Source organism: Sus scrofa, chromosome 9 (genome assembly GCF_000003025.6).
Source record: "Sus scrofa isolate TJ Tabasco breed Duroc chromosome 9, Sscrofa11.1, whole genome shotgun sequence".
NCBI lineage: Eukaryota > Metazoa > Chordata > Mammalia > Artiodactyla > Suidae > Sus > Sus scrofa.
In genome coordinates, this window is record NC_010451.4 from 80,773,442 (window position 1) to 80,791,214 (window position 17,773).

General features: G+C 33.4%; 1 protein-coding gene across 5 annotated transcripts in view; it reads left to right on the forward strand.

Annotated features, from left to right (window-relative positions):
* Positions 1-17,773, forward strand: part of PHF14 (PHD finger protein 14) — a 188,976-nt gene that overhangs the window by 96,257 nt on the left and 74,946 nt on the right. Inside the window, exon 17 of one of the 5 annotated variants that reach the window (XM_013979729.2) lies at positions 385-542. The exons of the other annotated variants lie outside the window; for them this stretch is intronic. Coding sequence (XP_013835183.1) covers positions 385-391 — 7 coding nt within the window. The 3' untranslated portion in view covers positions 392-542. Of the gene's footprint in view, positions 1-384; positions 543-17,773 lie in introns of those variants that run through there. 5 annotated transcript variants of the gene reach the window in all.

Sequence of the window (17,773 nt, forward strand, 5' to 3'; positions counted from 1 at the left end):
TTTATTGTTTGCAGATTTTTTGATGGTGTAAGGCGATACCTTATAGTAATTTTGATTTGTGTTTCTGTTATAATTAGTGATGTTGAGCATCTTTTCATGTGTTTTTTGACCATCTGTTTTCTTCTTTGGAAAAATGTCTATTTAGATCTTCTGTCCATTTTTTTATTAGGTTGTTTGGTTTCTTAATATTGAGCTGCAGGAGGTTTTTGTATATTTTGGAGATTAATCCCTTGTTAGGTAGTTACTTAATTTGCAAATATTTTATCCCATTTTGTGGGTTGTCTTTTCATTTGTTTGTGGTTTCCTTTGCTCTGCGAAAGTTTAATTTGGTCACATTTGTTTATTTTTGTCTTAATTTTCATTGCTCTAACTTTACACCTAAAGCAACTAGAGAAAGAAGAACTAACAAAAGCAGTGTGAGCCGAAGTGAGCAGAAGGATAAGAAATCATGAAGATCAGAGCAGAAATAAATGAACTACAAATGAAGAAAACTGTAGGAAAGATCAATAAAACTAAAAGCTGCTTCATTAAAAAGATCAACAAAATTGATAAACCCTTAGCCAGATTCAAGAGAGGACTCAAATCAATAAAATTATAAATGCAAAAGAAGTTACAGTGGACATCACAGAAACACAAAGGATCATAAGAGACTACTGCAAGCAATTTTATGCCAATAAAATGGACAACCTAGATGAAATGGACAAATTCTTAGAAAGATGCAATCTTTCAAGACTAAACCAGGAAGAAATAGAAAAGACGAACAGACCAATCACAAATACTGAAATTGAAACTGTGATTAAAAAATTTCAAACAAACGAATGTCCAGGACGATATGGCTTCTTTAGAGGAGAGTTAACACTTATCCTTCTGAAATCCTAACAAAAAACTGCAGAGGAAGAAATACTCCCAAATTCATTCTATGAGGCTACTATCACCCTGATACCAAAACTAGACGAAGTTGCCACAAAAAAAGAAAACTACAGGCCAGTATCACTGCTGAACATAGATGCAGAAATCCTCAACAGAATACTAGCAAACTGAATCCAGCATTGCATTAAAAGGATCATATACCATGATCAAGGGAAATTTATCCCATTGATGCAAGGATTTTTTTTTCAATATCTGCTAATCTAGCAATGTGATACGCCACATTAGTAAATTGAACAATAAAAACTGTATGCTCATCTAAATAGATGCAGGAAAAGCTTTTGACAAAATCCAGTACTGATTTCTGATAAAAATAAATAAATAAACCCTCCATAAGATGGGTGTAGGTGGAACCTACCTCAGCATAATAAAAGCCATATATAACAGATCCACAGCTAACATCATTCTCAGTGGTGAAAAGCTGAAAGAATTCCTCATAAGATCAGGAATAAGACAAAGATGTCCATTCTTGCCACTTTTATTCAGTATAATTTTGGAAGTTCTAGCCACAGAAATTAGAGAAGAAAATGAAATAAATAGAATCCAAATTGGAAAGGAAAATGTAAAACTATAACTTTTTGCAGATGATATGATACTATACCTGGAAAATCCTAGAGAAGCTACCAGAAAACTGTTGGAGCTTATCAATGAATTGGGTAAAGTTACAGGGTACAAAATTAATAACACAAAAATTATTGCATTTCTATGTACTAATAATGAAAAATTAGAAAGAGAAATTAGGGAAACAACCCCATTTACCGTCACATCAGAAAGAATAAAATACCTAGGAATAAACCTTCCTAAAGAGACACAAGATCTGTGCCCTGAAAAGTGTAAGATGCTGATAAAAGAAATTAAAGGTGTCACAAACAGGTGGAAAGATATACCATGCTCTTGGGTAGGAAGAATCAATATTGTGAAAATGGAGTATACTGCCTAAAGCAGTCTATGCATTCAGTGCAATCCCTATCAAATTATCAATGGCATTTTTCACAGAACTAGAATGAAATATTTTAAAATTTGTATGGAAACACAAAAGATGCTAAATAGCCAAAGCAATTCTGAGAAAGAAAAATGTAGGTGGGGGAATCAGGCTCCTGGACTTCAGACTATACTACAAAGTTGCCATCATCAAAACATTAAGGTACTGGCATTAGACAGAAATATAGATCAGTGAAACAAGATGGATAGCCCAGAGACAAACCCACACACCTGTGGTCAACTAATCTGAGAGAGAGACAAGGATATACAATGGCGAAAACAGAGTGTCTTCATTAAGTCATGCTGGGAAAACTGGACAGCTACATGTAAAAGAATGAAATGAGAACGTTCTCTAATACCATACACAAAAATAAACTCAAAATGGGTTAAAAATCTAAATATAAGACCAGACACTATAAAAGCCTTAGAATAAAACATAGGACAAACACACTCTTACATAAACTGCAGTAATGGTGTTATAAAGGGCAGAAGTTTTGGAGTTCCCTCAGTGGTGCAGTGGGTTAAGAATCAGACTGCAGCTGCTTACTATGGAGGTACAAGTTCGATTCCTGGCCTACTCTTCAGTGGGTTGGAGGATCCTATGTTGCTGCTGCTGTGGCATAGGTTGCAGCTTTGGCCTTGATTCAATGCCATGGGTGCAGCCATAAAATAAAAAAAATTTTTTTGAAGAGCAGAATTTACTGATTTTACTAAGTCCACTTCAGCAAGTTTTTATTTTATGATTATTGCTTTTGTTCCCTATTAAGAAGTTTTCGCCTAGGTCCAGGTTACAAAGATTACCTTTTTTGTTTTTTTCTAGAAGCTTTATGATTTATCTTTGATATTAAGATTCATAATCCATCTGAAATTAATTTTTGTTTATGGTCTCAGAGTTAAGGCAGTCATTTGTTTATTATCCCATGTGCGTTTGCAGTTTTCTAGTTCCATTTGTTGCAAATACTTGCCTTTCCACATTAAGTTGCTTTGGTGCCACTGTTAAATATCATTTTACTTTTTAATTTCTAGACCTTTTATTCTATTTCATCAAACAGTGTATTTATTTCTATGCCAGTACCAATTGTCTTTATTGTTAAGGCCTTATGATAAGCTCTTTTGTTATTCCGGATCCTTTGTGTTTTTATATGAGTGTCTGAAAGAGCTTTCCATATTCATTAGAAAGAAAGCCTGAATATGATACTTCCCCTCAAAAGAAAAACACAGCCAGCAACAACAGCAGTAAAAACATGTAAGTTGGACTTTATTTTAAATTAAAAATGTGTAGCAAAGGAAAGTATCAACAGTGAAAAGGCAACCCACAAAATGGGAGAAAATATTTTCAAATCGTACACGTTATGAAGGATCATTATCAAGGGTATTAAAAGAACTACAAATCATCCACAACAACATGCAAAAAAAAAAGCCTGATTAAAAGTGAGCTAAGGACTTGAGTAGATATTTCTCCAAAGAAGATAAACAAATGGTTAATAAACATATGAAAAGGTATTCATCATCATTAATCACTAGTGAAACTTCTTCAGATCCATTAGAATGACTATTATTTAAAACAAAAAACAAGAACAGAAAATAACAAGTTTTGTGAGAATGTGGAAAAAAGGGAAACCTTGTACACTGTTGGTGGGAATGTAAAAACGGTAGTACCCCCACTATGGAAAACAGTATGGTAGTTCTTCAAAAATTTTAAAATAGAATTACTAAATAATCTAGCAATTCAACTTCTGGATATATACCCAAAAGAACTGAAGGTAGGAACTCACAAGAGATACTGTAAATTCATATTCATGGCAGCATTATTGGCAGTAGCCAAAAGATAGGAGCAATCTAAATATCCATCAACGAATGAATGGATAGACAAAATGTGGTATGTGTGTACAGTGGGATATTATCCAACCATAAAAAGGAAGGAAATTTTGACACATTCTGTTATGTGGATGAAACTTGAAGCTCTTATGTTGATTGAAATCAGCCAATCGCAAAAGGACAAAAACAAATGTTGTATGATATTACTTAATATGGGGTACCTAGGGTAGTCAAATTCACAGAGACACAAAGTAAAATGGTGGTTGCCAGAAGCAAGGTGAGGTGGGGAGTTAGTGCTTAATGCATATAGTGTTTCAGTTGAGTAAAATGAGGAAGTTCTAGAGATGGCTGATGATGATGGTTGCACCACAGTGTGAATATACTTACTGCCTCAGAACTGTACATTTAAAAATTGTTAAAATGATAAATGTTATGTATATTTAACTACAATTTTTCAAAAACAAGTCATACTGGAATTTTGTTTAATATTGTGTTGAATATGTAAATGAATTTCAGGAATATTGACATCTCAGCAGTATTGTCTTCTGATCCATGAACTTGGTATATCTATACAGTTATTCAGATACTTATTTTTTCTCATCGATGTTGTTGTAGTTTTCATTGCACAAGTCTTGCATGTATTACTGAATGTATTCCTAAATATTTAATATTTTTGATGCTATTATGTAGGACATTTTTAAATATGATTTTTAAAACCAGCAAATATTGAGAGCTGGTAGGTGTTGTGGTAGTCAATTAGGACCATAGGCCAAGGTGAAGGGTACAGTTAATTTATTTATTTGTTGCAGTAGCATAGCAATAAATAGGTTCTGATTCCTCAAATGTTCCATTTTCCCCCACTGAATAGCACTGGATAAGGGTCGTATGATCAAGGCAGATGTGGGATTGGAGTGGGGCATTAATGTCACTACTGATGAAGCCCTGGACGGAAGGCTCTTGCTTGTTTAATGGATCCAGGGGCTGGAGAGGAGGTACTGAGTCAGTAGAGAAAAGTGTCTTTAAGTGCCCCTAGTAGGGCAATCTTGGCAGGGGTGCATGAGCAAGTGTTTCAGTCTAGCTTTTGCATCCTCCATGTAAAGAGGCCTCAAAAGTTGCACCAACCTTGGAATCCTAGGATCAACCCTCCAAGTCATTAGGTATTGTCTCTTTTGAAAAAATAAATAAATAAATAAAGTGAGTGTGTGTGTGTGTGTGTGTGTGTGTGTGTGTATATATTTGCATTTCATTTGTTAATATTATGAAGACTCCCCCCCCCCAAGAGGAAGGCAATTGAATTGAAAGAGTCACTGTAAAAGATTGATAACATTGTTTTTTTAGTGAGATTTCTCTTTTTAACTAGTGGGGTTTTTTAAATTTTTTTTTTTTTTAATTCAAGTAAAGGTTTTGTGCCTGTTCTTGAAAGTATCATTCTGTTCATTTCTTGTTAAGTCTTTATCAGGTTTTGTTACTGGGTTATACTGGATCTTGAAAAGTTTTTATTTTTTCAAAGCATTTATTTAAGGTAGGTATTATTTCCTCATTGAATTTTTGTTGAATTCCTCAATGAAACCACCTGGTCCAGAGTTTTCTTTGTTAGAAGTTTTGGTAATTCAGCTTTTAAAATAGATAATAATGCTATTGAAACTTTTTTATTTCTTCCTGTGTCAGTTTTGGTAAGCTGTGTTTTTCAAGCAATGTATTTCTTATCAGTTGTCAATCACTTCTTTTTCTTTAGTCAGGTTTATCTTTTGAATATACACTTACAGGTATTTACTGCTATTTGCTGACTTTTCTGCTTCCTATAATATTTTGGATCATATTCACTTCTTTCTTCTAAGAATAGGTCAGTGTTTACCTCTTTCATGTATCCTTTCTGACTCATGTGATCCCCTAATGACCTTTTTCTTACTTTGATAGTTCTTGGGACCCACATAAAATTCCATACCATGCTGTCATCTACTTGTCCAGAAATTGTCTATCAATTTTTACTTTTTTCACTAAATAAAGTCAGGACTTGACCTCCCATTTATTCATAATGATTCATATAGTCTAATATATTAATATGGCAAGGCAGTTAATTCAGAATAAATGCTTATTAAATTACTTACTGATAAATTGCTAAATCTTTATGCATTGCAGCTTTATACACTGAAATACTGTCTAATCTCTTTGAGGGCAGGGACATTTCTTTAAATAGTTCTTGGTTTATTTGTTTTATTAATTTTTAATTATTAGAGACAAACTTAAAGTAGTATGTACATGTTGCAAACAATTACAAAAAAGAGTAAGTAAATAGTGGTTCCTGACTGACTAAGGATTACTTCACTGAGAATTGGGAGATCTTAACTAGTACTACCTTGTCACTTGCTAATTCTGTAATTTTAGACAAGTTACTTGATCTCCATGGATCTTTCTTTTCCTATATTAATGAAGAAGACTTTAGGCTATATTGTCTCCAAAGTGTAGCATACCAGCTCTGATATTTAAAGGTTATGTGATATTCCAGGTTCCCCATACTGCTTAATTTGTTTATATTCTGTCATAAGCTCTCCATAAACACATACTTTCAGAATCTCTAGATTACTTTGTAACTGTGTAGAATGTGAATTAATATTTTTTTATTTAGTATCTTAGATTGGAAGCCATTTTTGTTGCCCTTTCTCTCATTTCGCTAAAGCAGAAAATAAGTCAATTTAAAACACCTTCTTCCTTTGATATACAGCAAATATTTCTTTTCTTTTTTAAAATAACTACATTGAGGAGTTTCTGTCATGGCTCAGTGGTAGCAAACCCAACTAGGATCCATGAAGTTTGATCCCTAGCCTCTCTCAGTGGTTTAAGGATCCAGCCTTGGCTGTGAGCTGCTGTGTAGGGTCGCAGATGTGGCTCGGATCTGGCATGTCTGTGGTGTAGGCTGGTGGCTACAGCCCCACTTTGACACCTAGCATGGAAACTTCCATATGCCCTGGGTGCAGCCTTGGGGGAAAAAAATAAAGGCAAAAAACTCCCACTATATTGAGATTTAATTGTCATACCACAAAAATTCAGCCATTGTAAGTGTAGAGTGTAATAATTTTTAATAAATTCATGGAATTATTCGGCCATCACAAGCCAACTTCAGATAATTTGCATAACCTCAAAAAGTGCTTGAGGTTGACAGTGATTGTTTACTGTCAATCCTAGCTCCTAGCCTTAGTCCCCGACAACCACTGCAAATGTTCTCCTGTCATTGGTTCCTTATAGCTTATTACTTTCCTGAGCCCCCCCTTTTTTATCTTAATATTACTATTATGCATGTTTCTGGTTGAATAAAATTAAATTTTGTTTTGAAAAAAATTTTAATGCACCAAAGGCAACTTAGATTATTTGCTGGACTAAGCTTCGGTCAGGTTTCTGAACTTTTTCCTAGGCTCATCTGTGTATTTCCTTATAAAATCTAGTTTTAGTGTGGATCACCCAAGATACCTAATAAGGTTCCTTATCCCCTGTCATCCCTTAGGTGATATCTGATCGCCTTGGACTGTGTTAAGAAAAAATCCTTTTAGGTCAGTTTCGCCTGAACTCTTCTTATTAATTTTCTATCCATTGATTCCCCACTGTGCTCTTTGGCTATAAATTCCCACTTGCTCATGGTATATTCAGAGTTGGGTCCAGTTCCTCTTCCCCACCGTAAAATATCATTGCAGTGGTTCTTAAATTGATCTGATGGTCCTAACTTACAGTCTTAAATAACTGGTGTTAAATATTTTTTTATTTAACAAAGGAACTTTCTTAATTAAAGAGGTACTTATAATAAAGTGAGTCTTGAAATGAGAAAAAATTATCCCATTTTATTTTATCCAACTTGATATTTTACATTAGATGTTTTTAAAAGAAACTTGCTGAATTTATGTGAAGAGCCTAAATTTTATTAAATGGTAAAGTGTTTCTATGTTTTGGAGGACAGTATTATATATTGAGTGATTAAGTGTGAGGATTTATAGCCACTCAGCTGAGTTTGAAACCTGTTTCTATAGTTTGTGAGCTCTGCCTTTTTCTGTGGCTTAGTTTCCTTATCTGTAAAATAGCCATAATCAATACTACCTAACCCATAGGTTGTTGGAGGATTAAAAGAGATGAGTACAAGTAAAGGGCTTGACCAGTAGTTAGGGAGTTGTAAATGCCTTATATATGCAAACAACAACTCTAATAAACCATTTATATAATGCTTACTATGTACCAAGTACCTCATAAATACATACTGAATCATTTAATCTTTATAACTACCTTGTAAAGTGAGCATTAGTATTGCCTCCATTGAACTGATGTGGAAATAAGGCATAGAGATCTCAGGTAACTTCCCAAAAGAAAATAGTGAAACTGATATTCAAATTCAGTTGGTTTGGCTCCAGAGCCTATGCTATTAATCCTATTCAGTCTCAACATAAATTGACATTTTAGCTCCCAGGTAGAATAAAACTTGCCTTTGACAAATTAACTTGTTGTAGGCTAAATGTTGACATCCCCTTCAAGATAATGTCTGATGTTTTGTTTTCTTTATTTTGTGGTTTTTAAAACTATGTTGGATGTTCTATGAGACTTTAGCGTTATAATCTTTATTGTTCTAAATATGCTTTTTGATTTTCTTTGATATTAAAAGGATTTATTTAAATATTCTAACCTCTTTTCCTTTTTAATTTTAAATGTTATTAAATTATTCTTTGTATTTTATTAAATTAGAATCATAGCACCTATAATAGATCTGACTTTTCTAGATGTCTATTTCTGGGATATTTGTTTTTAAGGAAATAAACTCAAATTATATCTTTTACAAATAAATTTAAGATGTTAGTATCTGAAGGGTATATGAATATGTTTACATTGTACTTATGTTGTATATATATATACATATTAAAATGGCATGTATGTACATACTTAATCGACACATAATGCAAACATAATACCATATATATTAATTGAAATTGATCTTTTGTGAAAATTTATGATGCCGTTTATTTTTACTTTTTTGATTATTAGTAATTTTAATTTTGGTCATCGATTTACTAAACGCTTTTGCAGTCTCTCTATCTTATCTGGAAAAGACATACATCATTGTTCTGATTGTAGATTGAAGGAATTGAATGTATAGGCACAATGATGTAAAATTTTAGAGAGGTGAGTATGTGTATTAACCACCAGTTGTGCCAAAAAAAAAAGAGCAAGATCACAAGCACATATATTTGCATTGAAGGATTAATTTGGAAAATAGATATACCTTGAATATAGTCAACCTCTTGATTACCTGTGATCTGAGAGGTTCCATTTTTGTTTTTGAGAAGAGGGGACCTTTAAATGAGTAGAACAATACAAGATTATAGACAAAGAATTGCAGTACTTTGAAATTTAGTGAGTTTATAGCAAATAAGAACATTGTCATTTCAGAATCTTCATAAACTAAATGTCAGTTTGTTCCTTAGACGAGAAGTTTGCATCATTGAATTGATTCTTTAGCATACATGAAACTGAGCCTTAAATCTCAGAAGTACATAATCTTGGAATTACATAACTTTGGGGTTATCCTGTTCAGGTTTTCAAATGTGCATATGTCTCTGTATGCTATATTTTAGTTAACATTGTTGTATTTGAACAGAAATTCTTTTATATTTCTATCTGTCTTTTATGATTAAGGAGAGAAATCATATCAAGCCTCATTTTCCCCTTCATTTCATCCCATTCACCTTATCCTGTAGATGTGGTATATGTCATTAGTATAACTCTAATTTTCTACTTAATGTTGTTGACATATATGGAGAGATTGTTAATTAGGAAAACCAAGACAATAATTTTCTTGCTTTTAAGGACAGTCTCTCTTTTAGCAATGATAGTACATTTAATACTTATATTAATAGGCTCAAAAAATGAACCTTACTTGAAAACGTAATTAGATAACCAGGAAGAATAGTGGGGAGGGTATAGAGCTAAAATTGAGAGGTTGGAGGCTATGTCACAATGAGGATGCAAATAACTTCCCTGGGAACTAGTTAGCTCATTCGTAAAATGAGTAATGTGTTAGATTGACTTGAGAATCCTCTTTAGTTTTCGCATGATGTGATTTTATTAGACCCTGGGATTGAAGAAAAAGAGAAGGAAATTCAGAAATGAGAAATATCCAGGTGTAAGAAATTCTAAATAATTTATAGCATAGACCTCCTACCAATAGAACTTTTTTATTGTATTATCAATCCATAGTATTTTTCTAATTTTGATTCCAGTTGTATATTTTATAGATCACAGCTTACCAAAAATATATGAGCTAATTATAAGGCAGGCACTTTTCATTTTTTAGTAATTGAGATGCAGGTTTGTGAGGAATGGTTTATAGTAGAAAATATTTTCTTTTAATCTGAAAAGTTTTTTGTCTTCTTAATTCTCTCAAACAGTATTATAGATTGAGCTTATTTAAATAGATTAAAATATATTTGTAGATAAAAATGACATATTACCTGGGTATTTATAGCATATCTCATATTTACTCTAGCTTTATAGCTCTTAATTGTTTTACATATATGCTATCTGGTTTCTTTTCATTTTTATTGTTAGTAATTTTTCTTTTAATTCTTCATTTTAATCCTTTTTGTGAAACATTTTCAAGGAGCAATTACATTTATCGTAAACTAGAAAGAAGATTATCAATTTCTGAATTAGTTCTTTCTGTTACAATGAAGTTAATAAGATTTAAACCTAAATATAGTATAGCTGTATACAGCAGGCTCCCATTTAAAAGAAGTTGCCTTTAGTTCTGGGCTCACTTTCTTACTGACCTCATGTGTTATTAAGAAAATACACAATCAAGAATTAGGTTGACATTGTGAGATGACTTGGTAGCTGACTTTTACCATTGCACATAAACAGTGTAGTTATTCCGAGTCACAGTATCACTTTGAGCCAGATAACCGCTAAAATCACTGCACTGTGGTTTCCTGAAAATGCCATAATCCTTCAAATGCCACATTAAACCAAGAGAGAAAACCATCAGTAGTGGCTGCATAGTTACGTAGAAGGATGAGCCATGAACCAAGTGAAAAGATATTCTCGAAGAACAGTAACCTTTCCCTTGATGTGTGCATTTCCCATTACAGTCTTGACACAAAATGTTCAAAATGATTTAATGGTGGCATTTTGTTTTGCTGACTCCTTTTTTTCATTAAAAAGAATCCAAAGTTAGGATAGGAATGTAGAGGAAGAGTGACCAAGCACTGAATTCTATTATAAGAATCTGTTTTCAATATAAGTAAGTTAAATTTTTTTATAACATGACTTTTATTCCTACATTTTATGTTAACTGTGATGTACAAATCATTTAGTTCTGTTGTATCTTCAAAACAATGTTGTTTGCTCTTCACTTTTTTTCTCCATTGTCCTCTCTTTTTTCTTCCTAGTAACTCTAGATCAGAAATGACATGTCAGTAAATCAGAAAAGCTTAATTTAGTAATTACATAGGTCTCACCAATTATACTATACATAACCCAGAAAACATCCTAGATTTTATTGTCACTTCAGATGTATATTTAGTAGAGCTGATTTTACAAGTAAACAAAGTACAAACGGATTCACTCACTAGTCTAAAATATCAGTGCCTGTTAACTTTGAGATGACACATTTCTATTGGGAATTAAGTCACAAAGTTGTTCCACATAAAGCTAGTAGAAAGCTTATTTGAGCCTATGAAAACCTGCTGAGAAAGAGAAAGTAACCTGTCAAAAAATATTTTGTATGACCTTTGCAGCATTGGACTTAAAGTTTTAGGGTTGACATGTGGGTGCCTAGATATGGGTGCGAGTCCCACAATTATTTAAAAAAAAACTTGAGAATTTATTTTGCAAATAACGTATTTCTTGCTGTCTCACTTTCAGGGAAAAAAAAATGCATCAGATAGTGTTTGACTCAACACTGCTTGGTTCCCTCCATCCCCAAGAGGTATCTGTGGCATATAGAGGTTCTCAGACTAGGGGTCGAATTAGAGCCTTAGCTGCTGGCCTACACCACAGCTACAGCAACACAGGACCCGAGCCACCTCTGTGACTTATACCACAGCTCTCAGCTTCATCAGATCTCCAACCCACTGAGAGGCCAGGGATCAAACTTGGGTCCTCATGGATACTACTCAGGTTCATTACCGCTGAACCAGGAAGAACTCCTGTAGTATTTTCTTATAAATGGAAATTTATGTTTTTTCTTTTTGATTTCTATCCCAAAGTGAGTTTGCTAGATCTAAGTACATGCATATTTTACATTTTAGTAGTTTGCGTTACTTCTTTTCCCAATAGACGTGAATATATGAAGATTTTAATCATACAAATTTTTGGACACCTGGCGGCTAGAAATGGGACAGTTTGATTATATTTTTTGACACTGCAGCTGAGCATTTATTCATATATTGATTAGCCATTTGGATTTTCTCATCCATGTATTTTCTTTCCATACATCTCCCGTGCCTCTTTATCTATTGAGATGTTTTTGCTTCTTTAAAAGTGAGTTTGTCATATATGTATCTTTGTATAAGTTGTAGATGTTTTCTTTCAAGTATTTTGTGTATGTGATTTGCTTGCTAATGGTAGTTTTTTGAAAATTAATTTTTATGTGTTGTGATATTTATGTCTGAAAAAATAATCTGATATGTTATATGAAATAGCCAACGAATATCTCATACATTACTTGGGCAGGCAGTGCATATTATTTGTCTTTGCCCTTTAGATGACCTATGTGCAGTTTTGCTTGAAATTTTTTTTTTTTTCAGTCTTTTTGCCATTTCTTGGGCTGCTCCTGCGGCATATGGAGGTTCCCGGGCTAGGGGTCTAATTGGAGCTGTAGCTGCCAGCCTGCGCCAGAGCCACAGCAACTCAGGATCCGAGCCACGTCTGCGACCTACACCACAGCTCACGGCAACGCCGGATTGTTAACCCACTGAGCAAGGGCAGGGATCGAACCCCCAACCTCATGGTTCCTAGTCGGATTTGTTAACCACTGTGCCACGACGGGAACTCCTGAAATATTTTTAAAGATCTGCTGTGGTGCTATGTTATTTAAAAATAATTTTTATTGGAGTTCCCGTCGTGGCGCAGCAGAAATGAATCCAACTAGGAACCACGAGGTTGTGATTTGATCCCTGGCCTCGCTCAGTGGGTTAAGGATCCAGCATTGCCATGAGCTGTGGTGTGTAAAAAAAAAAAAAAAAAAAAAATTTGTTTTACATTTTGGTATTAGCCTAATATAAAATCACTATTTTACTTTATAATTACTTTATAATTATACTTTATAATAATTACTTTATTTTACTTTATATTATTTTATTTTACATTTACTAATATGTCATATTCTTCTGTAGATTTAAAAACATTTGTTTTTTCAGAGACTGTTAATTTATACACATTGAGACTGCACATTTTAAAGCATGTTAAAGCTAACTTGATGTTGTAACATTTTGTATAGTGTTTTGGACTTTGTTGACATTAAATACATGGTTGGTGATTGGACCTTGGGGAACTTGAAAATGTTTGGTGATTGATTACAAATGCAAAAATTGTTTCCATTTAAGAAGTCACTGGTGAACGCTGAATTGCTAGATTCAATAGTCTTTTAATTTTCTAAGTACTCTTCATATTTGGTCTCATTTCAGCATTTAATATGGATGACCAGTGTTCTCTTAAAACTTTTGGTTTTCATAGTTTCAGTGTTTTGTTTTAGTTCTTATCAGTAACAAAACAGTAGTTAAAATACTTGAACTTGTGGACCAAATTATTTAGGTTCAAATTGTCAGCCAACATTTGTTAGTTTTGACTTCGAATTGGTTATATAAATCTCTGTGCCTTAGTTTCCCCATTAATAAACTGGAAATAGTAATTGTTCTTCATAGAATTGCTGTGAGGATTAAATGGTTAGAAATATATAGAGGTTATATGCCTTCATCAATTCCCTCTTGTAACCTAGTCCTTTCTAAAACTTGCCTGTCCCCTTTCATGCCATCTTGCTTTAACTTTATATTAAACCCTCTTACCTAAAATGATCTCCCATTTTCCGCTGGAATGAGGACTTCTCAATCATTTAGTCTGTGTGTCTTGTTCCATCCATAATTCTTAGTGTATTAGCACTGTATCTTAATAATCAAGTTAAATTTAATATTCCCAGTCTCAGATTCAATTCTTATCATATAGTCTGCCCTTTACATATCTGAAAAGAGTAAAGAATCTATAGATGTAAAAAAACATTTTTTTTGCTTTTTTTTTTTAGGGCCACACCTCAGGCATATGGAATTTCCTGGGCTAGGGGTTGAATCAGAGCTGCAGCTGCCAGCCTACACCACAGTTACAGCAATAAAAGATCCAAGGCACATCTGCAACCTACACCAGAGATCACGGCAACCCTGGATCCTTAACCCACTGAGCGAGGCCAGGGTTCGAACCCACATCCTCATGGATCCTAGTTGGGTTTGTTAACTGCTGAGCTATGACGGAAACTCCTAAAAAAATTTTTTGTTATTATTGAAGTATAGTTGATTTACAGTGCTGTGCCAATTTCTGCCATAAAGCAAAATGACTCATTTATACATGTATATCCCAGGAGATTGGATATAGTTCCCTGTGTTATACAGTAGCACCTTGTTGCTTATCCATTCTAAATGTAATAGTTTGCATTTGCTAACCTCAGACTCCGACTCCAACTCCATCCTTCTCCTACCCTCTCCCGCCTTGGCAACCAGAAGTCTGGACTCTATGTCTCTGAGTCTATTTTTGTTTTGTAGATAGGTTCATTTGTGTTATATTTAATTAATTAATTTAGTCCGTTTTTTTAGGGCCATATCCATGGCATATGGAAGTTCCCAGGCTAAGGGTCGAATTGGAGCTGCAGCTGCCAGCTTACACCACAGCCACAGCAATGCCAGATCCAAGTGATGTCTATGGCTTACATTGCAACTCATGGCAACACTGGATCCTTAACCCACGGAATGATACCAGGGATTAAACCCAAGTTCTCATGGATACTGGTTGGTTCGTTACCACTGAGCCACAGTGGGAACTCCCGTGCTCTATTTTATATTCGACATACAAGTGATATCACATGGCATTTGTCTTTCTCTTTCTGACTTACTTCACTTAGTATGAGAATCTCTAGTTGCTTCCATGTTGCGTGTATCTTTTTCAATTGTAGTTTTGTCTGGGTATTTTCCAGGAGTGAGATTGTGGATCATGAAGTGGCTCTGTATTTAGTTTTCTGAGGAATGTCCAGATTATTTTCCATAGTGGTTGTACCTAAGGAACTCCCTGGTGGTACAGCAGGTTAAGAATCAATAGATTTTAATTAAAAACATTCTTATTAAATATTTTAAGAGTAACAGTCATCAGATATTAATGAGAACTTGGCTTAGGTCATTTTCATATAAAAATGTTGAAGCCTTGTTTAGATTGGGATGGTAGTTTTTGTCTTAACTTTAATATAATTTGTATTTAATTGAGTTCATTTTTTTTTCTTGGATCTGTTGTTTTGTGTGTTAAGATGCATTTAAATTCTTAAAAGAGTTTTATTACCCTTAACATTCCTCATATGTTTCTAAGAGTAGTACTTCATTGAAATCTGAATAATCTTTAATCTGAGAATATATATGCTGATTGTTTTTGCTAATTTTATCTGCTTGTTTAACACACACTCAAGTTAGATGACTATATCATAATCTAATTTTAGACTAGAGGAAATAAGGCAATACTTTATTTTGTAATTTGTAATAATCTAGGTCTTCTTTTTGTTATGTTCTGAAAGAAATTTGAACAATTTGAGAATTTCTAATTTGGCTTCCTGAAGTAATTACATGACAGTAGAAAGACACTATGTTTCTTTTTTACCAATTTATTTATTTGTTTATTTTTGCTTCTTTGCTGGTTTGTGTGTGTGTGTTTAATAAAGGTACTTCGATTTGATGTGGTGCCATTTTCTTTTGCCTCACTCCAGTCATTGGCATCTAAAATGTCTTCACCCATACAATTATTTCTTTCAGTGGCTCTTGCTGACATGAATTATGTGTATGAGCTACCTCTTTGGCCCTTAATACCCTCCTCACTTCTAGATTATTTAATTCTATATTATTTCATTCATGTTCATAGCTTCCTGTGTATATGTATGTACATGTCTGTGTGTGTGTGTATGACATGCATAAATACATGTATATGACTAATTCTAGCACTCTTTTCTGGTATTGGGTAAGCATTTAAAATATTTAATAAGAAAATCAAATAGAATAATTTAGGGAAATTATGATTTCTAGAATTGAATAGAAACAAAAAGAAAAGAAAAAAATAAAATAAAATACACATCTTTAAACTAAAAGTCAGCCAGGGTAGTTACTGTTTGCAGGAATAATTTTACAAGTTTTAACTTCTGGTAGAATACTTTTTACTTTATTTTCTTCAATATAAAATGTAACTTCGCAAAGGTATCATTATTATCTTCAGATAGAAATTTGCTTTGGTCACACACATAATACATGCAAACATATGCACAATAACCTATTTCCTAACATTACTATTTCACAAATTATCAAATGATTCAAACACTAATGATTATTGAAAATAACAGTATTTTTGATTTTCTGTTATTTAAAAGTATAAATTCATAAGTATTGTATATTTTATATGTAACCCTACATTTTTATTTTAAAGAAAATTATTTTTTTACTGTTTGGTTGTGTTCTATTTGTATTCTTTATCATAATAATCTTCCTTCTTGGAATTTATTACAAGGAAATAGTCAAAGAAAAAAGCGATTTAAAGAATATTTATAGCTATTTATGGTAGGAAAATTATCCATACCAAAAACACACAAATCCCACAGTAAAAACAGCTTAAACATTGTATAGTAGGGGGATGATAAACTATAGAAAATCAATAGAACCAAAAATGTTAAGTATCTTTTATAGATTACAAGATAATTACAAGGACTGAAGAAACCTATTTTAGAATATAAGTATATGCTACTAAATTGTTACATAACATAGCTAGAGATTGGAAAGGAATAAGAAATGACCATGTTGTTTTTTTAGTATGGTAGGATTATGAGTAAAATGTTAAATTTTTTTGAAAATTTTATGTTAATTACATGGATTTAATTTTTAGAGTCCTAATTGACCACACATACAAAAAGGTTAATTGAATGAATATTAATAAAATGGCTATGAAGTTCTTATCGTGGCTTGGTGGTTAACAGACCTGGCTAGTATCCATGAGGACTCGGTTTGATGCCTGGCCTCGCTCAGTGGGTTAAGGATCCAGCACTGCAATGCACTGTGGTGTAGGTTGCAGACATGGCTTGGATCCCGCATTGTTGTGGCCGTGCCCTAGCCTGGCAGCTGTATCTCCGATTGTACCCCTAGCCTGGGAACCTCCATATGCTGCAGGTGTAGCCCTAAGAAAACCAAAAAAAAAAAAAAAAAAAATGTCCATGATCAGCTCACTACAGCCTGTAAAAACCTAATACAAACTTTGCCAGAAACTGCCATTTCCTCAGGAAAATGTATTCAAATTAAATAGACAAAATTACTCCTTAAAAAAGACAGTAAAAGTAGCCTAAGTTTTTGTGTACATCTTCATGTCAGTTAAGCAACAAAATACTAAACAGGGTCAAAGGGTCAAAGGATATATATATATTTTTAAACATACCTAATTATTATAAATTAGGCTCCCAGTGTTGTCTGGCAATCCTTCCATATTTCCCTAGTCAACTTGAACTTTCATGATGGTACCTATTTCTATTCACCTTAGGTTTCCCATCTCATCAACTCTTCCTCCTTTATATTTAACAAATTGACCTTGTCTCCTACTTCACATAGAAAACAGAAGTTGTCAGACAGAAATGCCTAAACTTGTAACATGGAACATGTGACTTACATATAAACTTATGGATATCCATAAGCATCTCTCTTCCACCACCCTTTCCTCTTCTCCTTTCATAACAGTACAGTAGAAGAGGTGTTCCCTTTTCTTTCTGAAGCTAATATTTCTTCCGGTGCCCTGGATCCCATCC